The sequence below is a fragment of the Pan paniscus genome, chromosome 23 (genome assembly GCF_029289425.2).
Source record: "Pan paniscus chromosome 23, NHGRI_mPanPan1-v2.0_pri, whole genome shotgun sequence".
Classification (NCBI taxonomy): Eukaryota; Metazoa; Chordata; class Mammalia; order Primates; family Hominidae; genus Pan; species Pan paniscus.
This window is the reverse complement of record NC_085927.1, coordinates 29,670,062-29,687,298: the sequence shown is the minus strand read 5'-3', so window position 1 is coordinate 29,687,298 and position 17,237 is coordinate 29,670,062. Positions and strand designations below refer to the sequence as shown.

Genomic DNA, 17,237 nt, shown 5'->3' with positions numbered 1-17,237 from the left:
ACAAAACATAAAAGTTAGCTGAACATGGTGGCACACATCTGCAGTCCCAGCTACTTGGGAGGGAGGATCTCTTTTTTTTTTTTTTTTTTTTTGAGACGGAGTCTTACTCTGTCGCCCAGGCTGGAGTGCGGTGGCGCAATCTTGGCTCACTGCAAGCTCCACCTCCCGGGTTCACGCCATTCTCCTGTCTCAGCCTCCCACGTAGCTGGGACTACAGGCACCCGCCACCACGCCTGGATAATTTTTTGTATTTTTAGTAGAGACGGGGTTTCACCGGTTTAGACAGGATGGTCTCGATCTCCTGACCTTGTGATCCACCCGCCTTGGCCTCCCAAAGTGCTGGGATTACAGGCGTGAGCCACCGCGCCCGGCTGGGAGGATCTCTTAAGCCCAGGAGGTTGACAGTGCAGTGGGCCATGACTGCACCACTGCACTCCAGCCTGGGTGACAGAGCCAGACCCTGTCTCAAAAAAAAAAAAAAAGTTAACTTAAGTCAAACCAAAGACCTAAGTGAAAGAGCAAAAGCTATAAAACTCTAAGAAGAAAGTATTGGGGAAAGCTTCATGACCTTAGATTAGGCAATGGTTTCTTAGATAAGAAACCAAAAGCATGAGCAACAAAAGAAAAAAAAAGAGAGAGACATAGGACTTAAAAATTTTAAGCTTTGTGCTTTAAATAAGAGACTTGTAGCTAGAATGAATGTATAAGTCACTCCTATAACTCAAAAAGACAACCCAGTCTGAATAACCATTTCTCCAAAGAAGACATACAAATGGCCAACGAGCATGAGAATAGCTGCTCAACATCATAGCCATCAGAGAAACGCAAACCAAACCACGAGGCCACACAACTTCACACCCACTATCGTGGCTATCATCAAAAACACAGAAAATAGCAAGTGTTGGTGAGGATTCAGAGAAGCTGCAACCCGCATACACTGCTGGTGGGAATGTATAATGCTGCGGCTGCTTTGGCAAACAGTTTGGATGTTCCTCAAAAGGTTAAACAGGGTTACCATACGACTTAACAACTCCATTCCTAGGTATTCACATGAGAGCCATAAAAACATATGACCACACAAATGCTGTGAGGTCACACTGTGAGCAGTACTGTTTCCAACAGCCAAAAGGTGGAAAAAACTCAAGTGTCCATTAATGGATAAAGGGAAGAAACAAAAAGTACCAACTGGCTCGAGGGTTCAGGGCAGCTGTCTCAGCAACTCCCTATATTCCTACGGCTACAAGAAAAACCGCAGTCTTGATAAACTCCCTCACAATAGTAGAGATCACACACGTTATCAGACCCTCCTAACTCTTGACAGCCCAGACCACCACAACCCTGACTGGACAGAGAACCAGCCTTCAAACACTCTTTTCTGATAAGCAACTACAGACCATAAGCCAGTTTCAGCAGTTCATAGAGGCTGCACTCCAACTGTGTCCTAGAGCTCACCTTCTGATGGAAAGATCCAGATTCTACCTCATTTTAATGCTAAAACCCTGCCCCAAAGTGAACATCGGATGTATGTTACATGTATGTTTATCTATTGCATATGTTCTCGGGTCCCCTCATAAATATGTATGGCTTTTCCCCAAACCTGCTGAATATGTATGACTCTATTGTGTGATATGGACCTTGGGAGGCATAAAACTCAAACTGCCCTTCCCCTCTTCAAAGAGAGCACCTCAGTCCATGCTAGAGACTCTCTCTTCCGGGTCTGCAAACTGATATGGCAAATAAAACTCTCCTTTCTATCATTTAGCCATGCTGGTGAGTTTTTCTTTGTTTTTTTTTTTTTGAGATGCAATCTCACTCTGTCGCCCAGGCTGGAGTACAGTGGTGCGATCTCAGCTCACTGCAAGCTCTGCTTCCTGTGTTCACGCCATTCTCCCGCCTCAGCCTCCCAAGTAGCTGGGACTATAGGCACCTGCCAACACGCCTGGCTAATTTTTTGTATTTTTAGTAGAGATGGGGTCTCACCATGTTAGCCAGGATTGTCTCGATCTCCTGACCTCGTGATCTGCCCGCCTTGGCCTCCTAAAGTGCTAGGATTACAGGCGTGAGCCACCGTGCCTCGCCGCTGGTGAGTTTTTAGACGACAACACTAAGTGAAAAAAGTCAGTCCCCTAAACTACATATTATAGGATTCCCTTTATACAAAGTGTCCAGAATAGGCAAATCCAGAGACAGAAAGCAGATTAAAGGTTGCAGGCGCTGAAGAGACGGGGAATGGGGAGTGGCTGCTGACAGGTATGGCTTTCTTTGGGGATCAAGAAATGTCCTGGAATTAGGTAGTGATGATGGTTGCTCAACTCTGTGAATGAAACGAAACCTACTGAATGATACACTTTAAATGGGTGAACTGTGCCGCTAGTCAGTCATATCTCAATAAAACTTTATCAAAAAAAATAAAGGCAATGTAGACCAGGTGGGGCAGGCTCAGGGATGAGGCAGGATGTAGACAGAAATAAGTTCTACAAAACAACAACTGAGCAGAAAATAAGCATCTCCAGCCACGGAGGTCTCAGCCTCTGAGAACCGAGGGTGTCACGCGGATGGTTACAGCGACTGCCCCAGAGGCCTCTGGGCCAATGTTCACAGTGAGGGGGTGGTAGGGAGTCTCTGACTGCTTTTGCACCTTTTAGTTTCCAATTCTCTCCTGGGCAGTCACAGGCTCAGCATGGCCCAACTCCACTGCCACAGACCTACTTCACCACACATTCCAACCCCACGACCCTCAACTGATGCGGAGGTTCTGGGGCAGGTGGAACAGCAAGAGCTGGCTGAGACAGCCAGAACAATCCTTTGCAAGCTCAGGACCTTCTGGGGCCACATCCCTGCCTCGCTGGTAGTCTCTGTGTCTGTGCCACTGCCCAGCTCTTGGGATCTCAGGTGGGCTGCCCACAGTTGTATCCAAGGTAGGGAGGGGAAGACCAGGGTCACAGAGGGTGGCCGGAAGGATAAGCCCCAGGTGGAGGAGAGGGCACCAGCTGGTATGCGTGGGGGCAATGGGTGGGACACACTGGAAGCCACCCTCCAGGCAGATGCCTCCTCTGGAGATCCCAACTAGCCCAGGGGTTCGTGTGGGGAAAATCAAGAGAGATCAGATTGTTACTGTGTCTATGTAGAAAGAAGTAGACATAGGAGACTCCATTTTGTTCTGTACTAAGAAAAATTCTTCTGCCTTGAGATTCTGTTAATCTATAACCTTACCCCCAACCCCGTGCTCTCTGAAACATGTGCTGTGTCAACTCAGAGTTAAATGGATTAAAGGCGGTGCAAGATGTGCTTTGTTAAACAAATGCTTGAAGGCAGCATGCTCCTTAAGAGTCATCACCACTCCCTAATCTCAAGTATCCAAGGACACAAAAACTGCGGAAGGCCGCAAGGACCTCTGCCTAGGAAAGCCAGGTATTGTCCAAGGTTTCTCCCCATGTGATAGTCTGAAATATGGCCTCGTAGGAAAGGAAAGACCTGACCGTCCCCCAGCCCGACGTCCCCCAGCCCGACACCCGTAAAAGGTCTGTGCTGAGGAGGATTAGTAAAAGAAGAAGGAATGCCTCTTGCAGTTGAGACAAGAAGAAGGCATCTGTCTCCTGCCTGTCCCTAGGCAATGGAATGTCTCGGTATAAAACCCGATTGTATGCTCCATCTACTGAGATAAGGAAAAACCGGAGGTAGGACCTGCAGGCAGCAATACTGCTTTGTAAAGCATTAAGATGTTTATGTGTATGCATATCTAAAAGCACAGCACTTAATCCTTTACATTGTCTATGATGCAAAGACCTTTGTTCACGTGTTTGTCTGCTGACCCTCTCCCCACAATTGTCTTGTGAACCTGACAAATCCCCCTCTTCGAGAAACACCCACAAATGATCAATAAATACTAAAGGAACTCAGAGGCTGGCAGGATCCTCCATATAGGATCCTCCATATGCTGAACGCTGGTTCCCCGGGTCCCCTTATTTCTTTCTCTATACTTTGTCTCTGTGTCTTTTTCTTTCCTAAGTCTCTCGTTCCACCTTACGAGAAACACCCACAGGTGTGTAGGGGCAACCCACCCCTACAGTTCGGGTCTGGGCACCACCCTAGCAAATGGGGGCTGGGCCTATCTGTGGATGAAACATCACTGGGCAGACGTGGGAAGCTGGAAGCCAGCTCCAGTGTGGGCCAGGCAAGGACCACAGGACTCATGATGAGCCCGTCAGCACCACCAGCCCCCTAAGATGCAGGTGGGATGGGGCCACTCAGCTGTCCTGGGGACTGCTTATCATCTCCCTCGGGCCCCTCCAGGGACGCCTGGGGCTTCAGTTCCACCGTGTACACCCAGTGGGAAGGTGTGCACCTGTGACCTGCAACCTCACTTGGTGATTTGTGCCAAATGCAAAAGAAAGTCTGTGTGACGTGGGCATGGAGCTTCAGAGGAGCCAGGGGTGTGAGGGAGCCCCCTCACAGAGGGGTGTGGGTGGCGCCAAGGGCACTGACACACTCCCCAGGCGCCGGAACACCCTGTGTGAGCCAGCAGCTTGAGTAGAGGGACCAGAGCGGGCGTTTAAGGCACAGAGTTCCACGATGCCACCAGCGAGGAGTGTCTGTGGGCAGCGAGTGTGGGAGTGAGTGAGCCAGCAGTCCCCTGAACCTAGGCTATGGTCCCTACAGTTTTGTGCACCCAGGGGAAATGCCATTTCCCAGGAGTGCTGCTTTGTCCTGGCACCAGACCTGGGACAAGATGCAGACCTCCCTCCCAGAACATGGCTGCAGAGGGGGGCAATGTGACACATTCTCTCCAGGTTGGGGCACTGGCAGAGGAAGCTTCCAGGAAATCGCAGCACCCGAGGAGGGGGAAAGGAAGGGCATGTAGCAGGAGGCACAGCCTGGGCAGTGGTGCAGAGCCAGGGCAGGAAGGGCCCAGCTGTGGAGTGTGACCTGGCGCAGAGGGGCTCGAGGCCCTGAGGATGGGGACCGGGGATCAGACTGGGGACTGGGTGCAGGAGGCGTGCATCTGTGTGGGGCTTGAGTGGGGTGTGTACGTGTGCGTCAGGGAGCAGACCAGGCAAGAACCCCGGGTGGTGATGGCTCCAGAGGTTCTGAGAAGGAACAGGCACAGGGCACACTGGGACGGCACAGGAAGTGAGGCTGGGGGTGGCCGGCTGGGCTGCAGGGCTGCGGTGGGAAGCCCAGAACAGGGGCGCACCTTGCTCAGCAGGAAAAGCCCATGGGGAGGGGGTGAGCAGGGAGCCAGGGCTCTCTGAAGTGTCCAGGTGCAGGGCAAGGTCCCCACAGACCATAAGGCACTTAAATGGACACAAAGTCATCTCAGAAGAGTAATATGACAAGTGCCTAGTGTCTAAAAAGCACAAGGGTGACCTCTGCATAGAAACAGTCCCCCACCCCATCAGGCTGCCAGGGCAGGCTCACCTGGCGTCAAAACGATAGGATCAGGCTCCCCTCGGTTCCCATAGTAGCAAATGACGTCTCCCTTTGCTGTGCTGCAGGCCAAGGGGAGAGAATGTCAGACTACAGCCATAGGGCGTCCTCCCCGACACTGCCCGGTGATCTCACAGCCCTGTTTCTGGAGGCTAGCGATGTGCGCAGTAGCCCACTGCGGCCAGGTCAGGAGCTTGCAGGACCCAGCCCCTCGGGTGCCTGGCAGGCGGGGTCATGGAGGCCCCAGCTCTTGTCCAGCATCACGGGTATGTTCCCAGCTCACCTCGGGGCCCACCAGCCCAGGAGGCACAGCATCTAAAAGGCCCTCCTGCCATGCCGAATGCCCCATGGCATGGACACACAGAGGCTGCCCATGGGGACAACTGCAGGGCTGAGCCCCATCCCCACATCACCAACCTCTCCATCAGGCCCTCTACCACAGCTCATCTATGAGGGTTTCTGGACAGGTGGCCCCAGTGTGGCCCCAGGGTGATCGAGGCTTCCAAAGAAAGCGCCAAAGACCACATTTTCCTACTCTCAAGTGTTAAGTGTACACTTTAAAATAGTTAAGGGACAGTAGAGCTGGGCATAGTGACTCATGCCTATAGTCCCAGCTAATCTGGAGACTAAGGAGGGAGGACTGCTTGAGGCCAGGAGTTTGAAACCAGACTGGGCAACATAGCAAGACCCCATCTCTACAAAATAAATAAATTATTTTTAAAAAAGAAAATCATTCAAAATGCTCCCCAGCTGAAAATATTCCAATCCTCAGTACCACAGTAAGTCTTCTAGAACTTGGAGTGCCTTTTTTGCAAAGTGAAGAGGATCTCTTTGTGGCCTGTGAGATGCCCTCCCAGGCCAGATGCTGGGCATGGAGCCCCGGGCCTTCAAGATGGAACAGATGCAGAGAAAGAGCCAGGCGTGGTGCCTTCCTCCCCGAAGTGCTGCCCCCAGGTGGGACCCACCTTCCCCACCCCTGGTAGGCTTCAAGGGCCCCCCGTCTATGTTCACATTCCACTCCCGTTCTTCCTCACCATGGTCTTTGGCAACTTTCCTAAGATACTTGGTTCATAATTTCAGAGACTGTTTGCAGGCAAAAATCTCCTCTGGGCTTTCTGTGTAAGGACCTACAGAACTGGACACCCATGCTGCCAGCACTATACCACAGGCCAGGCGGAGGGCAGGCCTCACCCAGGGATAGCTGTGGCCATGACAAGCCTCTCTCCCTTCCAGGCCTTGGCTTCCTCATCTGCACCTACCAGCAGGGCTGCTCACTGACCTCCGATGCCCCCGCCCTCCAGCCTCGGCCCTGGCACCAGCTTTTGCCTGACCTGTGGTATGCTCTCCTGGCCACTGCCTGTATCCTCAGGCTAGGTCCAGGAGGCTGACCCTCACTCTGCAGCCTTTGGAGCCGGGAGAGTTGCACAGGCTCTGAGGAGCCCAAACCCCCACCCCCCAACCACAGGAGCCCGTGTATCTGCTCAGGGCATGGCACCCCTGGCACCCCACCTCCACACAGCTGCTGAGTGCCGAGTCCTGCTGGTGCCACGGCCGCAGATGAACTCTCCTGAGACTAATCAGACCCACATGGAACTACTGACCCGGGAAAGTGGTTCCTGAGCATGGGGGCATGCAGAGAGCACAGGGGCTCTGCCACCTGGAGTCACGAAGGCATGGGCAGGAAGAACGGCTCCGGACGGCAAGTGCCCCGCACCAGCCCTTGGCCTTCCACCTAGGGGACACCGCAACTCTCTCAGCCTCCATAGCAAGTGTGCAGACCCATGTGGGGCAGGGCTGGGCATGCCACACACAAGGGATGCTCAACGAACAGCAGGCCTGGAGCTCGGGAGCCAGGAGAGAGGCCCATGGACCTGCCCTTGTGGAAGGAGGCAGCTTCAGGGCCCGCCACAATGTGCCGACCACTTCCCGTTTGCCTGTCCTGGCAGAAGGCCCCGGACTAACAGCATTGGCCAAGTTCTGGGGCTTTGGAGGGGGAGGAGGGCAGGAGGGAGGAATGCTCACTTCACGGAAGGGCAAAACACCAAAACCTCCGCAGTTCCTGCGGCCTCATCTCCAACAGGAGCTTCCCTGGGAGCACAGCATCCCAGTCACTCCAAGCCAGGGCTGCGGAGGGCTGCTCTGCACAGCCTGCCCGTGGGAGGGAGGACACCCGGCCAGAGCCACTCTATGTGACTGTTCTTCACAGCCTCAGCTTTCTCCAGGGAGCCAGCAGCCCTCATGCCATCACAGGAAGCCTTGGGCTTCACCCCCAAATACCCGAGTTGGTACATCTGTGACAGGCTCAGTCCTCAGAATGTTTGCCAAGTCACGAGGAGCAACGTCCCTGGAGAGGCTGCCACAGCCCCCAGTGGAACCCCACTTCCTGATGAGCCTGAGGCCTGCCCCCGAGGCAGTGCTGGGCAGAGCCGCCATCCCCCTCTGGCAGACCCACCTCAGGTCGGCTGCTATGAGGTTGAAGCCATTGTACAGATGGCCCTCCATAGAGACCTTCTTCAGGTAGGACAAGCTGTCCACGTCAGTGGTCAGAAAGTGGGTGACAAGTTCACCTGTAGGCAGGGGACAGATGCTGTGTCCACAGCTGCAGGCATGTGCTCTTCTCCCAGGAACACTGATATGGGGCCCCCTGGGGAGGATGCAGGAAGATGAGGGGTCCCACTGGAGCCCTGGCCTGTCATGACTGCCGCAGGAGTCAGCCACACCTCATTAGCCTGGCTGCCACTCAGGTCGGCACTGAAAACTGCTCATTTTATTAAAAAAAAAATTTCCCCACTATGTCTTCCTATGGAAATCCAGCATGAAGTAAACAACACCTTTCAGTGGGGACAATGTGTGTCCACAGAGCTGTTGTCTCGGGGAAGGCATCTACTCTACAAACATTCCAGGCAGGGGACAGTGACACAGCAGTCAGGAGTGCCATGCATGAGGACAAGGGGAGAGTGCGCCCTGAGAGGAGTAAACAGTGCTGCGTGGGTCAGGTGGGAGTGGGCTCCTGGCTGTGACGCCAGAGGGCCAGGGTGTGGGAAATGGGATGCTCCCCTCCTCACTCTTCCTGTCTCTGCCGCATACCCCTGCAGCACACCTCAGTGGCGGCAGTGATATGCCCATGGAAGCCGCCCACCTGCCACGGGGCCCAGCTTCCCCCTTCTTGTCCTCACCCTTACCTGGGCCCTGCCCTGCCACGCTTTGTCACCACCCACTCTGTAACCTGGCCCTGCCCCACGGTACCTCGGCCCTGCCCCATCCCACTCCCAAGCACAAGCACCTTGGCACTTCCTACCTTGGCCCGCCCCACTCCACCATACATTGGCCAGTCCTGTAGTCCCTCGGCCCCACCTTGTCTCACCTAGGCCCGCCCCACCCCACCCTGTCTCACCTTGGCCCCACCCCACTCGCCTTACCTCGCCCTCGGGCCTGCCAGTCCAGCTGCGGCTGCAGGTAGTTGGTGAGTGCTGCCAGCTTGCCACGTGTGCTGATGCCCAGCCATGTGCCTCCTTCCTTGCCTTCCTCCATGTCCAGCCCTGTGGCAGATGACAGTGTTACCACCATTGATGTCACCCATTCCAGTCCCCCACCTGGTTCCCAGCCCTGGGAGACGCATACTCGGCCCAGCTCCTGCCTCAAGCTCCTCGAGGACGTTCGACATGCGGCTTGGCCCAGCAGCCCCAGCTGTGGAATCGTGGCTGGAACTCTTCAAGGCCAGGCAGCCCCTGGGGTTCATGGGTCGTGCAAGTGAGATCCCTGTCCTGCAGGACAGCTATGACACCAACCACACCTACCCCAACAGATGCCCTGCAGAACACATCCTCCCACTTGGGCCAGCGTCAAGGCTGAGGGGCAGCACTAGGCTCCAATCGCATGAATGGGGTGCAGGGACGCTGGCTGTCCTCACCCAGCAGGATGCACCAGGCCCAAAGGGCAGGCCCTTCACTAGGAGCCCAGCACACAACCAGGACCTTCACCCCCGCCAAATCTGCAGGGCATGGGCCACTGCTAGTGCCACAAGGTTGGAGGGCTCTGAAAGCCACAGGAGGGCTCCTTCTTAGACCAGGGGGTCATTTTACCCAAAGATTGGGGCAAAAAAGGCTGTCATTAAGATGTTATTTTTATTATTTTATTGCGTTTTTTATTTTTTTGAGACAGAGTCTCACTCTGTCACCCAGGCTGGAGTTCAGTGGCAATCACACAGTTCACTGCAACCTCCACCTCCCAGGCTCAAGCGATCCTCCCACCTCAGCCCAAGTAGCTGGGACCACAGGCAGGTACCATCACACTCGGCTGATTTTTGCATTTTTTTGTACAGACAAAGTTTTGCTGTGTTGCCCAGGCTTGTCTCGAACTCCTGGGCTCAAGCGATCCTCCCGACTCAGCCTCCCAAAGTGCTGGGATTACAGGTGTGAGCCACAGTGCTCAGCCTGATTTCAAGACTTACTAAAAAGCAGCAGCACTCATAGACTGCATGGTGTTGGCATCAAGACAGATACATAGATCAATGGGATACAACAGAGTCAGGAATAGACCCACACATATATATTCAACTGATGTACAACCAAGTTGCCATAGTAATGAACTAGGCAAAAGATAATCCATTTAATAAATGATGCTGGAACAACTAGAGAGATTTGGGGGTCAGAGGCAGTAAATCTCAACCCCTACCTCACACCATGTACAAAACCTTGAGATAAATCATAGACCAAACATAAAAACAAAAATTAGGCTTCTAGAAGCAAATGGAGGAAAATATTGTTATATATTTTCCTCTGGGTAGGCAAAGACTTTTTGGATAAGGCACAAAAAGAACAACTCATAAAAGATAAGATAAACTGTACTTTGTTAAAATGAAATATTCTGGCCGGGCGCAGTGGCTCATGCCTGTAATCCTACCACTTTGGGAGGCCAAGGCAGGCAGATCATGAGGTCAAGAGATTGAACCCATCCTGGCCAACATGGTGAAACCCCATCTCTACTAAAAATACCAAAATTAGCTGGGCATGGTGGTGCATGCTTGTAGTCCCAGCTACTCAGAAGGCTGAGGCAGAAGAATCACTTGAACCTGGGAGGTGGAGGTTGCAGTGAGCTGAGATCGCACCACTGTACTCCAGCCTGGCAACAGAGTAAGACTCCACCCACCCAAAAAAAAAAAAAAATTCTGCTCACCATAAGCTATCATTAAGGAAATGAGTAGGCACAAAGGACTCATATCCAGAATGGATAAATAACTCTTACAAATCAATAATTAAAACAAGAACAAAACTTCCAAATTGCCCAAGCAACAAGGACCAGATTTACCCTCCTGCATAAAACAACCAAAAAATAAATAAATAAATAAAACTCAAGAAACAATGGTGTATTTATTAGTCCATTCTCATGCTGCTACAAGGACATACCCGAGACTGGGTAATTTATAAAGGAAAGATATGTGACTCATAGTTCAGCATGGCTGGGGAGGCCTCAGGAAACTTACAATCATGGCAGAAGGGGAAGCAAACATGTCCTTCTTCACATGGTGGCAGGAAGGAGAAGTTCCAAGCAAAGCAGGAAAAGCCCCTTATAAAACCATCAGATCTTGGCTGGGAGCGGCAGCTCATGCCTGTAATGTCAGCACTTCGGAAGGCCGAGGCAGGCGGATCACCTGAGGTCAGGAGTTTGAGACCAGCCTGGCCAACATGGTGAAACCCCATCTCTACTAAAAATACAAAAATTAGCTGGGCGTGGTGGCAAGCGGCTGTAATTCCAGCTACTCAGGAGGCTGAGGCAGGAGAATTGCTTCAACCCAGGAGACAGAGGTTGCAGTGAGCCGAGATCGCACCATTGCACTCCAGCCTGGGTAACAAGAGCGAAACTCAGTCTCAAAAAAAAAAAAAAAAAACACTATCAGATCTCATGAGAACTCACTATCATGAGAATAGCGGCATGGGGGTAACTGCCCCATGATTCATTACCTCCCACTGGGTCTCTCCCAGGACACGTGGGGATTTGGGGAACTATAATTCAAGATGAGATTTGGGTGGAGACACAGCCAAACCATATCAAATGGGTTTTACAAAAAAGGATATGATGGACAGGAAACAAAGTGAGCCCATGATTAGAGAGGCTCCAGGACCCAGCCCAGGGAGTGGGGGGACCAGGCCGAATTCAGCAGACTCCCTGAGCTGAGAAGAGGGGCTTAGTGTTTGGGGAAACTAAGACAACCAGAGTTCATGGCTGCCATAGTTTGGATGTTTGTCCCCCAGACCTCATGTTAAAATCTGATCCCCGGGCTGGGTGAGGTGGCTCACGCTTCTAATCTCAGCATTTTGGGAGGCTGAGGCGGGTGGATTGCCTGAGGTCAAGAGTTCGAGACCAGCCTGACCAACATGGTGAAACCCCGTCTCTACTAAAAACACAAAAAATTAGCTGGGCATAGTGGCAGGCGCCTGTAATCCCAGCTACTCAGGAGGCTGAGGCAGGAGAATTGCTTGAACCTTGGAGGCAGAGCTTGTGGTGAGCCGAGATCGTGCCATTGCACTCCAGCCTGGGCAACAAGAGTGAAACTCTGTCTCAAAAAAAAAAAAAAAAAAAACCAAAAAACTGATCCCCAGTGTTGGAGGTGGGGTCTAATGGGAGACAGATCTACCTAATGGCAGATCCTTCATGAACGGCTTGGTGTTGTCCTCACAGTGATGAGTTCTAGCTCTATTAGTTCCTTTGAGAACTGGTTGTTTAAAAGAGCGTGGCGCCTCCTCCCTCTCTCTGGCTTCCTCCCTCCGTGTGTGATCTGCACATACCACCTCCCCTTCCCCTTCCACCATCAGTAGAAGCTTCCTGAGGCCTGCATCAGAAGCAGATGCTGACACTGTGCTTCAGGTCCCCTGTAGAACTCTAAGCCAAATAAACCTCTTTTCTTTATAAATTACCCAGCCTTGTGGATCACTTGAGGTCAGGAGTTTGAGACCAACCCAGCCAACCTGGTGAAACCCCATCTCTACTAAAAATACAAAAATTGGGCTGGGGGAGGGATAGCGTTAGGAGAAATACCCAATGTAAATGATGAGTTGATGGGTGCAGCAAACCAACATGGCACATGTATGTATACCTATGTAACAAACCTGCAAGTTCTGCACATGTACCCTAGAACTTAAAGAATAATAATAAAAAAATACAAAAATACAAAAATTAGCAGGGTGTGGTGGCAGGTGCCTGTAATCCCAGCTACTCAGGAGGCTGAGGCAGGAGAATCACTTGAACCTGGGAGGTGGAGGTTGCAGTGAGCCAAGGTCGCACCATTGCACTCCAGCCTAAGCGACAGAGCAAGACTCTGTCTCGAAAAAAAAAAAAAAAAAAAAATTACCCAGCCTTGGCTGGGCACCATGGCTTATTACCTGTAATCCCAGCACTTTCGGAGGCCAAGAAAGGAGGGTCACTTCAGGCCAGGACTTTGAAACCAGCTTGTGCAACACAGCAAGGCTTTGTCGCTACAAATTATTTTTAAAAATTAGCTGGGCATGGTGATGTGCACTTGTAGTCCCAGCTACTAGGGAGGCTGAGGTGGGAGGATCACTTGAGGCCAGGAGTTAGAGGCTGCAGTGAGACAGGATTGTGCCACTGCACTCCAGCCTGGGCAACAGAGTGAGACCCTATCTCAAAAAAAAAGAAAAAAATTACCCAGACTCAGCTTTTTCCTTTAGAGCAACACAAACGAACTAAGACAGTGGCACAAAAGTCCAGAGAGGAAGGAGCTGCACAGAGAATGTCTGATCAGCATCTCAGGGAGGAGACTATATGACACTGGGGCAAGAACCACCAGTGCTCACACAGGGCAGGGAGTAGGGCTGGCTCCCAGACACCAGGCTGGAAAACCTCAAGATCTAGGGGCACCGAGAAAAGTACGCAGAGAGCATCGCAGAGGTGTGGGACAAGGGCAAGTGAACTAATATATGTGTGTAACTGGAGAGAAGGAGAGAGTGAGAGAGAAGACAGAAAAACTACTTGAAAAAGTAATGGCCGCTGGGTGCAATGGCTCACGCTTCTAATCCCAGCACTTTGGGAGGACAAGGCGGGCGGATCACCTGAGGTCGGGAGTTCAAGGCCAGCCTGACCAACATGGAGAAACCCCATCTCTACTAAAAATACAAAATTAGCCTGGTGTGGTGGTGCATGCCTGTAATCCCAGCTATTAGGAAGGCTGAAGCAGGAGAATAGCTTGAACCCGGGAGATGGAGGTTGCGGTGAGCTGAGATGGCACCATTGCACTCCAGCCTGGGCAACAAGAGCAAAATTCCATCTCAAAAAAAAAAAAAGAAAAAGAAGTGATGGCCAAATTTTTATGACTTTAATGATTTTGATTTGCATTTCTTTTCTTTTTTTTTCAGACAGGGTCTCACTCTGTTGCCTAGGCTAACTGCGGTGGCTCAGTCTTGGTTCACTGCAGCTTCTACCTTCCAGGCTCAGGCGATCCTCCCACCTCAGCCTCCTGAGTAACTGGGACAACAGGCATATGCCACCACAGCTGGCTAATTTTTTTTTTTTTTTTTTTTTTGTAAAGACAGGGACTCACTATGTTGCCCAGGCCGGTCTCAAGCTCCTGGCCTCAAGGGATCCTCCTGCCTTGGACTCCCAAAGTGCTGAGATTACAGGCGTGAGCCACCGGCCCAGGGTGATTTCATTTCTAACAAGTTCTCAAGTAAAGCTGGTGCTACAGGCCCAAGGACCACACCTGGAGAACCACTGTCCTAAACTTTTGCATACAATCTGGTGATGCCAGAGAGTGAGAGGATGTGGGCCTTAGTGATATGGTCACCCCGACACTTGGCAGAAGCCCGTGTACATCCATGCACCAGCTGCCACCATCAAAACACCACAGGGGTGAACAATTCCACAAGACTGGAGCTGCTGGGGTTGGCACTAGTTCAGAGGCAGCTGACAGACCTGGGTGCCAGGGTGGGATGGAGCCCAGGAGGGCACAATAGTCAAGGAACCAGAAGAGGGTAACCCTCTGAGCCGCCACATCTTCATCTATGAAAACCTTCCACCTTCCAAGGACATCAGTCTTGTGCCTTCACCCACCCGTCCTGACCAGCCCTGCACCCACTGCATCCTCCTATACCAGCAGGCCTAGGACCACCCTGCCTCAGTCTCCATGCACCCGTCCTCCTCCCACACAGTGCCGGGACCACCCAGCCTCAGCAGCATTCTCACACTACTGCCAGGCCACAGGCCTACACAGGAGTCCTCACAAAACCCCACAGCTGAGCTTTTATTTGATTGATTGATTGACTGATTGAATGAGACAGGGTCTCGCTCTGTCACCCATGCTGGAGTGCAGTGGCACAATCTCAGCTCACTGAAACCTCTGCTTTCCGGGCTCAGGCAATTCTCTAGCCTCAGCCTCCTGAGTAGCTGGGGCCACAGGCACATGCCACCACGCCTGGCTAATTTTTGTATTTTTTTTTGTAGAGACAGGGTTTTACCATGTTGCCCAGACTGGTCTTGAACTCCTGGGCTCAAGTAATCCTCCTGCCTCAGCCTCCTTAAGTGTTGGGTTCACACCTATAATCCCAACACCTGCCCTCCCGGCCTGGGAGGCAGCACAGGGCACACACAGCCTCCGTGGGCCCACGAGGTCACACACCTGGCCTGAGTGGGCACCCTGGAGCATGCCAGGATGCCTCGGGCCCACTTGGCGCCTGGTACGCAGGCAGAGTAACCCGTGGCCTCACCAGCCGTCTATGCACACCTTCCAGGTAGACTCCCACCACCCCATGGGCAGGAACTGGTTCCTGTCCAACAGGACTTCAATGAGGCTGGTATCTTTGGTGGGGAGGACCTGGTTCTCACCCCTACTTCTGCCCTATAAGTACACCTAATGCAACACAGGCATGGTGCAGGTGACGGGGCTTCAGCACCACCAGCTCCCCAAACTCAGCCCCGCCATCCCTGCAGCAAGGGTGCTCATATACAAACAGAAACACAAACACAGGCACGCGCACGCATACACACGCATGCACACACTCATATGACTGGGTTGCTTCACAAAGTGACTGAGTGTGGATCTGTACATCACACAAATCCACCCACATGCCCTCAGCGAAAAGGAGGGATCCATATAAAACCAACTGATGCTTTCACATGATGGGGCCCCCATGCAGACGCATGGCACAGGAAGCCACGCAGACAGTGCTGGGTGGGCAGCTCTGGCAATGCCCGGTGCTGGGGCTGGCCCCGACCACGAGCCCCATCAGTTCCACCTCTACACCCCGCCGTCACACTTGGAAGCAGCACCACTCAGTTAGGGTCACTTGGGCCACGCAGGGGCTAGGGAAGCAACAAGGCGCAGCCACCGCTGAGCACGCAGGAAGACTCACCACTGAGGATCTCGTTGTTGTTCCCCCAGAAGTCAGCTAACTTGGAGGGTCGGCTGTAGAATTCATCCCTGTTGGCTGCCAAGATGAGCCTGCAAGAGGAAAGCATCACTGACGGCTTCAGATGGAAACGAGCGAGCCAAGTCTTTTTCTCTTTTCACACACAAAACTGGCCTCAGTGGCAACAAGGGCCAGTCTCAGAGAGGGCAGGAAGCCGGCAGTCCTGCTGCACCCACACTGGAGGAAGGAGCACCGTGGCTCCAGGTGAGCTCTCGGGAGCCTGCAGCTGGGACCGCACGGGAAACAGGAGGATGCTAGGCAGGGACACACATCCACGCCATTCAATGGCGGGAGACGGGTCTGCCAGGCCCTTAGGGGCACCATGGAGCCTGGGCTCCATGCCGGGAGCCCAGGCTGGAGGGTGGGGGGCTGTTCCTCCTTCTGTCCATCTGTCCCCAGCCCTGGGAACACCCACAACAAACCCGTGGGCTCTTGGAAGCGTGAGCTCAAGGATACAGATTGAATGGCACAGCATGTGGGCCTCTGAGGGCTGCTCCATTCTGTGTGTTTTGGAGTTAATTTCTCGGGTTGGTTGGGAGTGGATGGGAACTTCACTGTTTTACTAGTTTTTTTGCATTATGAATCAAACAAATATTTCCATTTTTATTTATTTTTATTTTTTGAGATGGAGTCTCTCTGTGTCACCCAGGCTAGAGTGCAGTGGCATGACATCGGCTCACTGCAACTCCCGCCTCCCGGGTTCAAGCTATTCTCCCGCCTCAGCCTCCTGAGTAGCTGGGATTACAGGCACCCGCCACCACACCCAGCTAATTTTTTGTATTTTTAGTAGAGATGGGGTTTCACCATGTTGGCCAAGCTGGTCTTGAACTCCTGACCTCAAATGATCTACCCGCCTCGGCCTCCGAGGCGGAGGATTACAGGTGTGAGCCACCACATCCAGCCTAATCAAACAAATATTTCTTTTGGAATTAGGAGAGACATCTAAACTTTAAGAGCCCTGGTCTTGAGGAAAGAAAACTGACTTTCAAGTCCCAGCTTGGACATTAGAAGAAAACAAATAAGGACACAGCGGTGACTGAGTGGAAGGGGTCAGTTCCTGCAATGTCCGTTAGACCTGAGGGTCTAAGAAGCGATGGCTGGGCCAGGCACAGTGGATGACACCTGTAATCCCAGCACTTTGGGAGGCCAAAGTAGGAGGATCACTTGAGGCTAGGAGTTTTGAGACCAGCTTGGGCAAGAAAGTAAGACCCCATATCTACACAAAAAAAATACAAAAATTAGTCAGGTGTGGTGGTGCATGCCTGTATTCCCAACTACTGGGGAGGCTGAGGCAGCAGGATCATTTGAGCCCAGGAGTTTGAGGCTGCAGTGAACTGTGACTGCACCATTGCACTCCAACCTGGGGAACAGAGAAGCACTGTCTCTAAAAAA

At 52.4% G+C, this 17,237-nt stretch overlaps 1 protein-coding gene across 11 annotated transcripts in view; it reads right to left on the bottom strand.

The window, feature by feature from the left end:
* Positions 1-17,237, bottom strand: part of TANGO2 (transport and golgi organization 2 homolog) — a 49,750-nt gene that overhangs the window by 7,518 nt on the left and 24,995 nt on the right. For 5 of the 11 annotated variants that reach the window (XM_055105740.2, XM_034949250.3, XM_034949249.4 and 2 more), the window contains 4 exons: positions 15,789-15,877; positions 8,847-8,966; positions 7,880-7,994; positions 5,419-5,489 (listed from right to left, as the gene is read on the bottom strand). In XM_055105740.2, coding sequence (XP_054961715.1) covers positions 5,419-5,489; positions 7,880-7,994; positions 8,847-8,966; positions 15,789-15,877 — 395 coding nt within the window. The remainder of the gene's footprint in view (positions 1-5,418; positions 5,490-7,879; positions 7,995-8,846; positions 8,967-15,788; positions 15,878-17,237) is intronic. The other 6 variants (XM_003814063.6, XM_063603444.1, XM_057301004.2 and 3 more) reach the window with 2 other exon arrangements.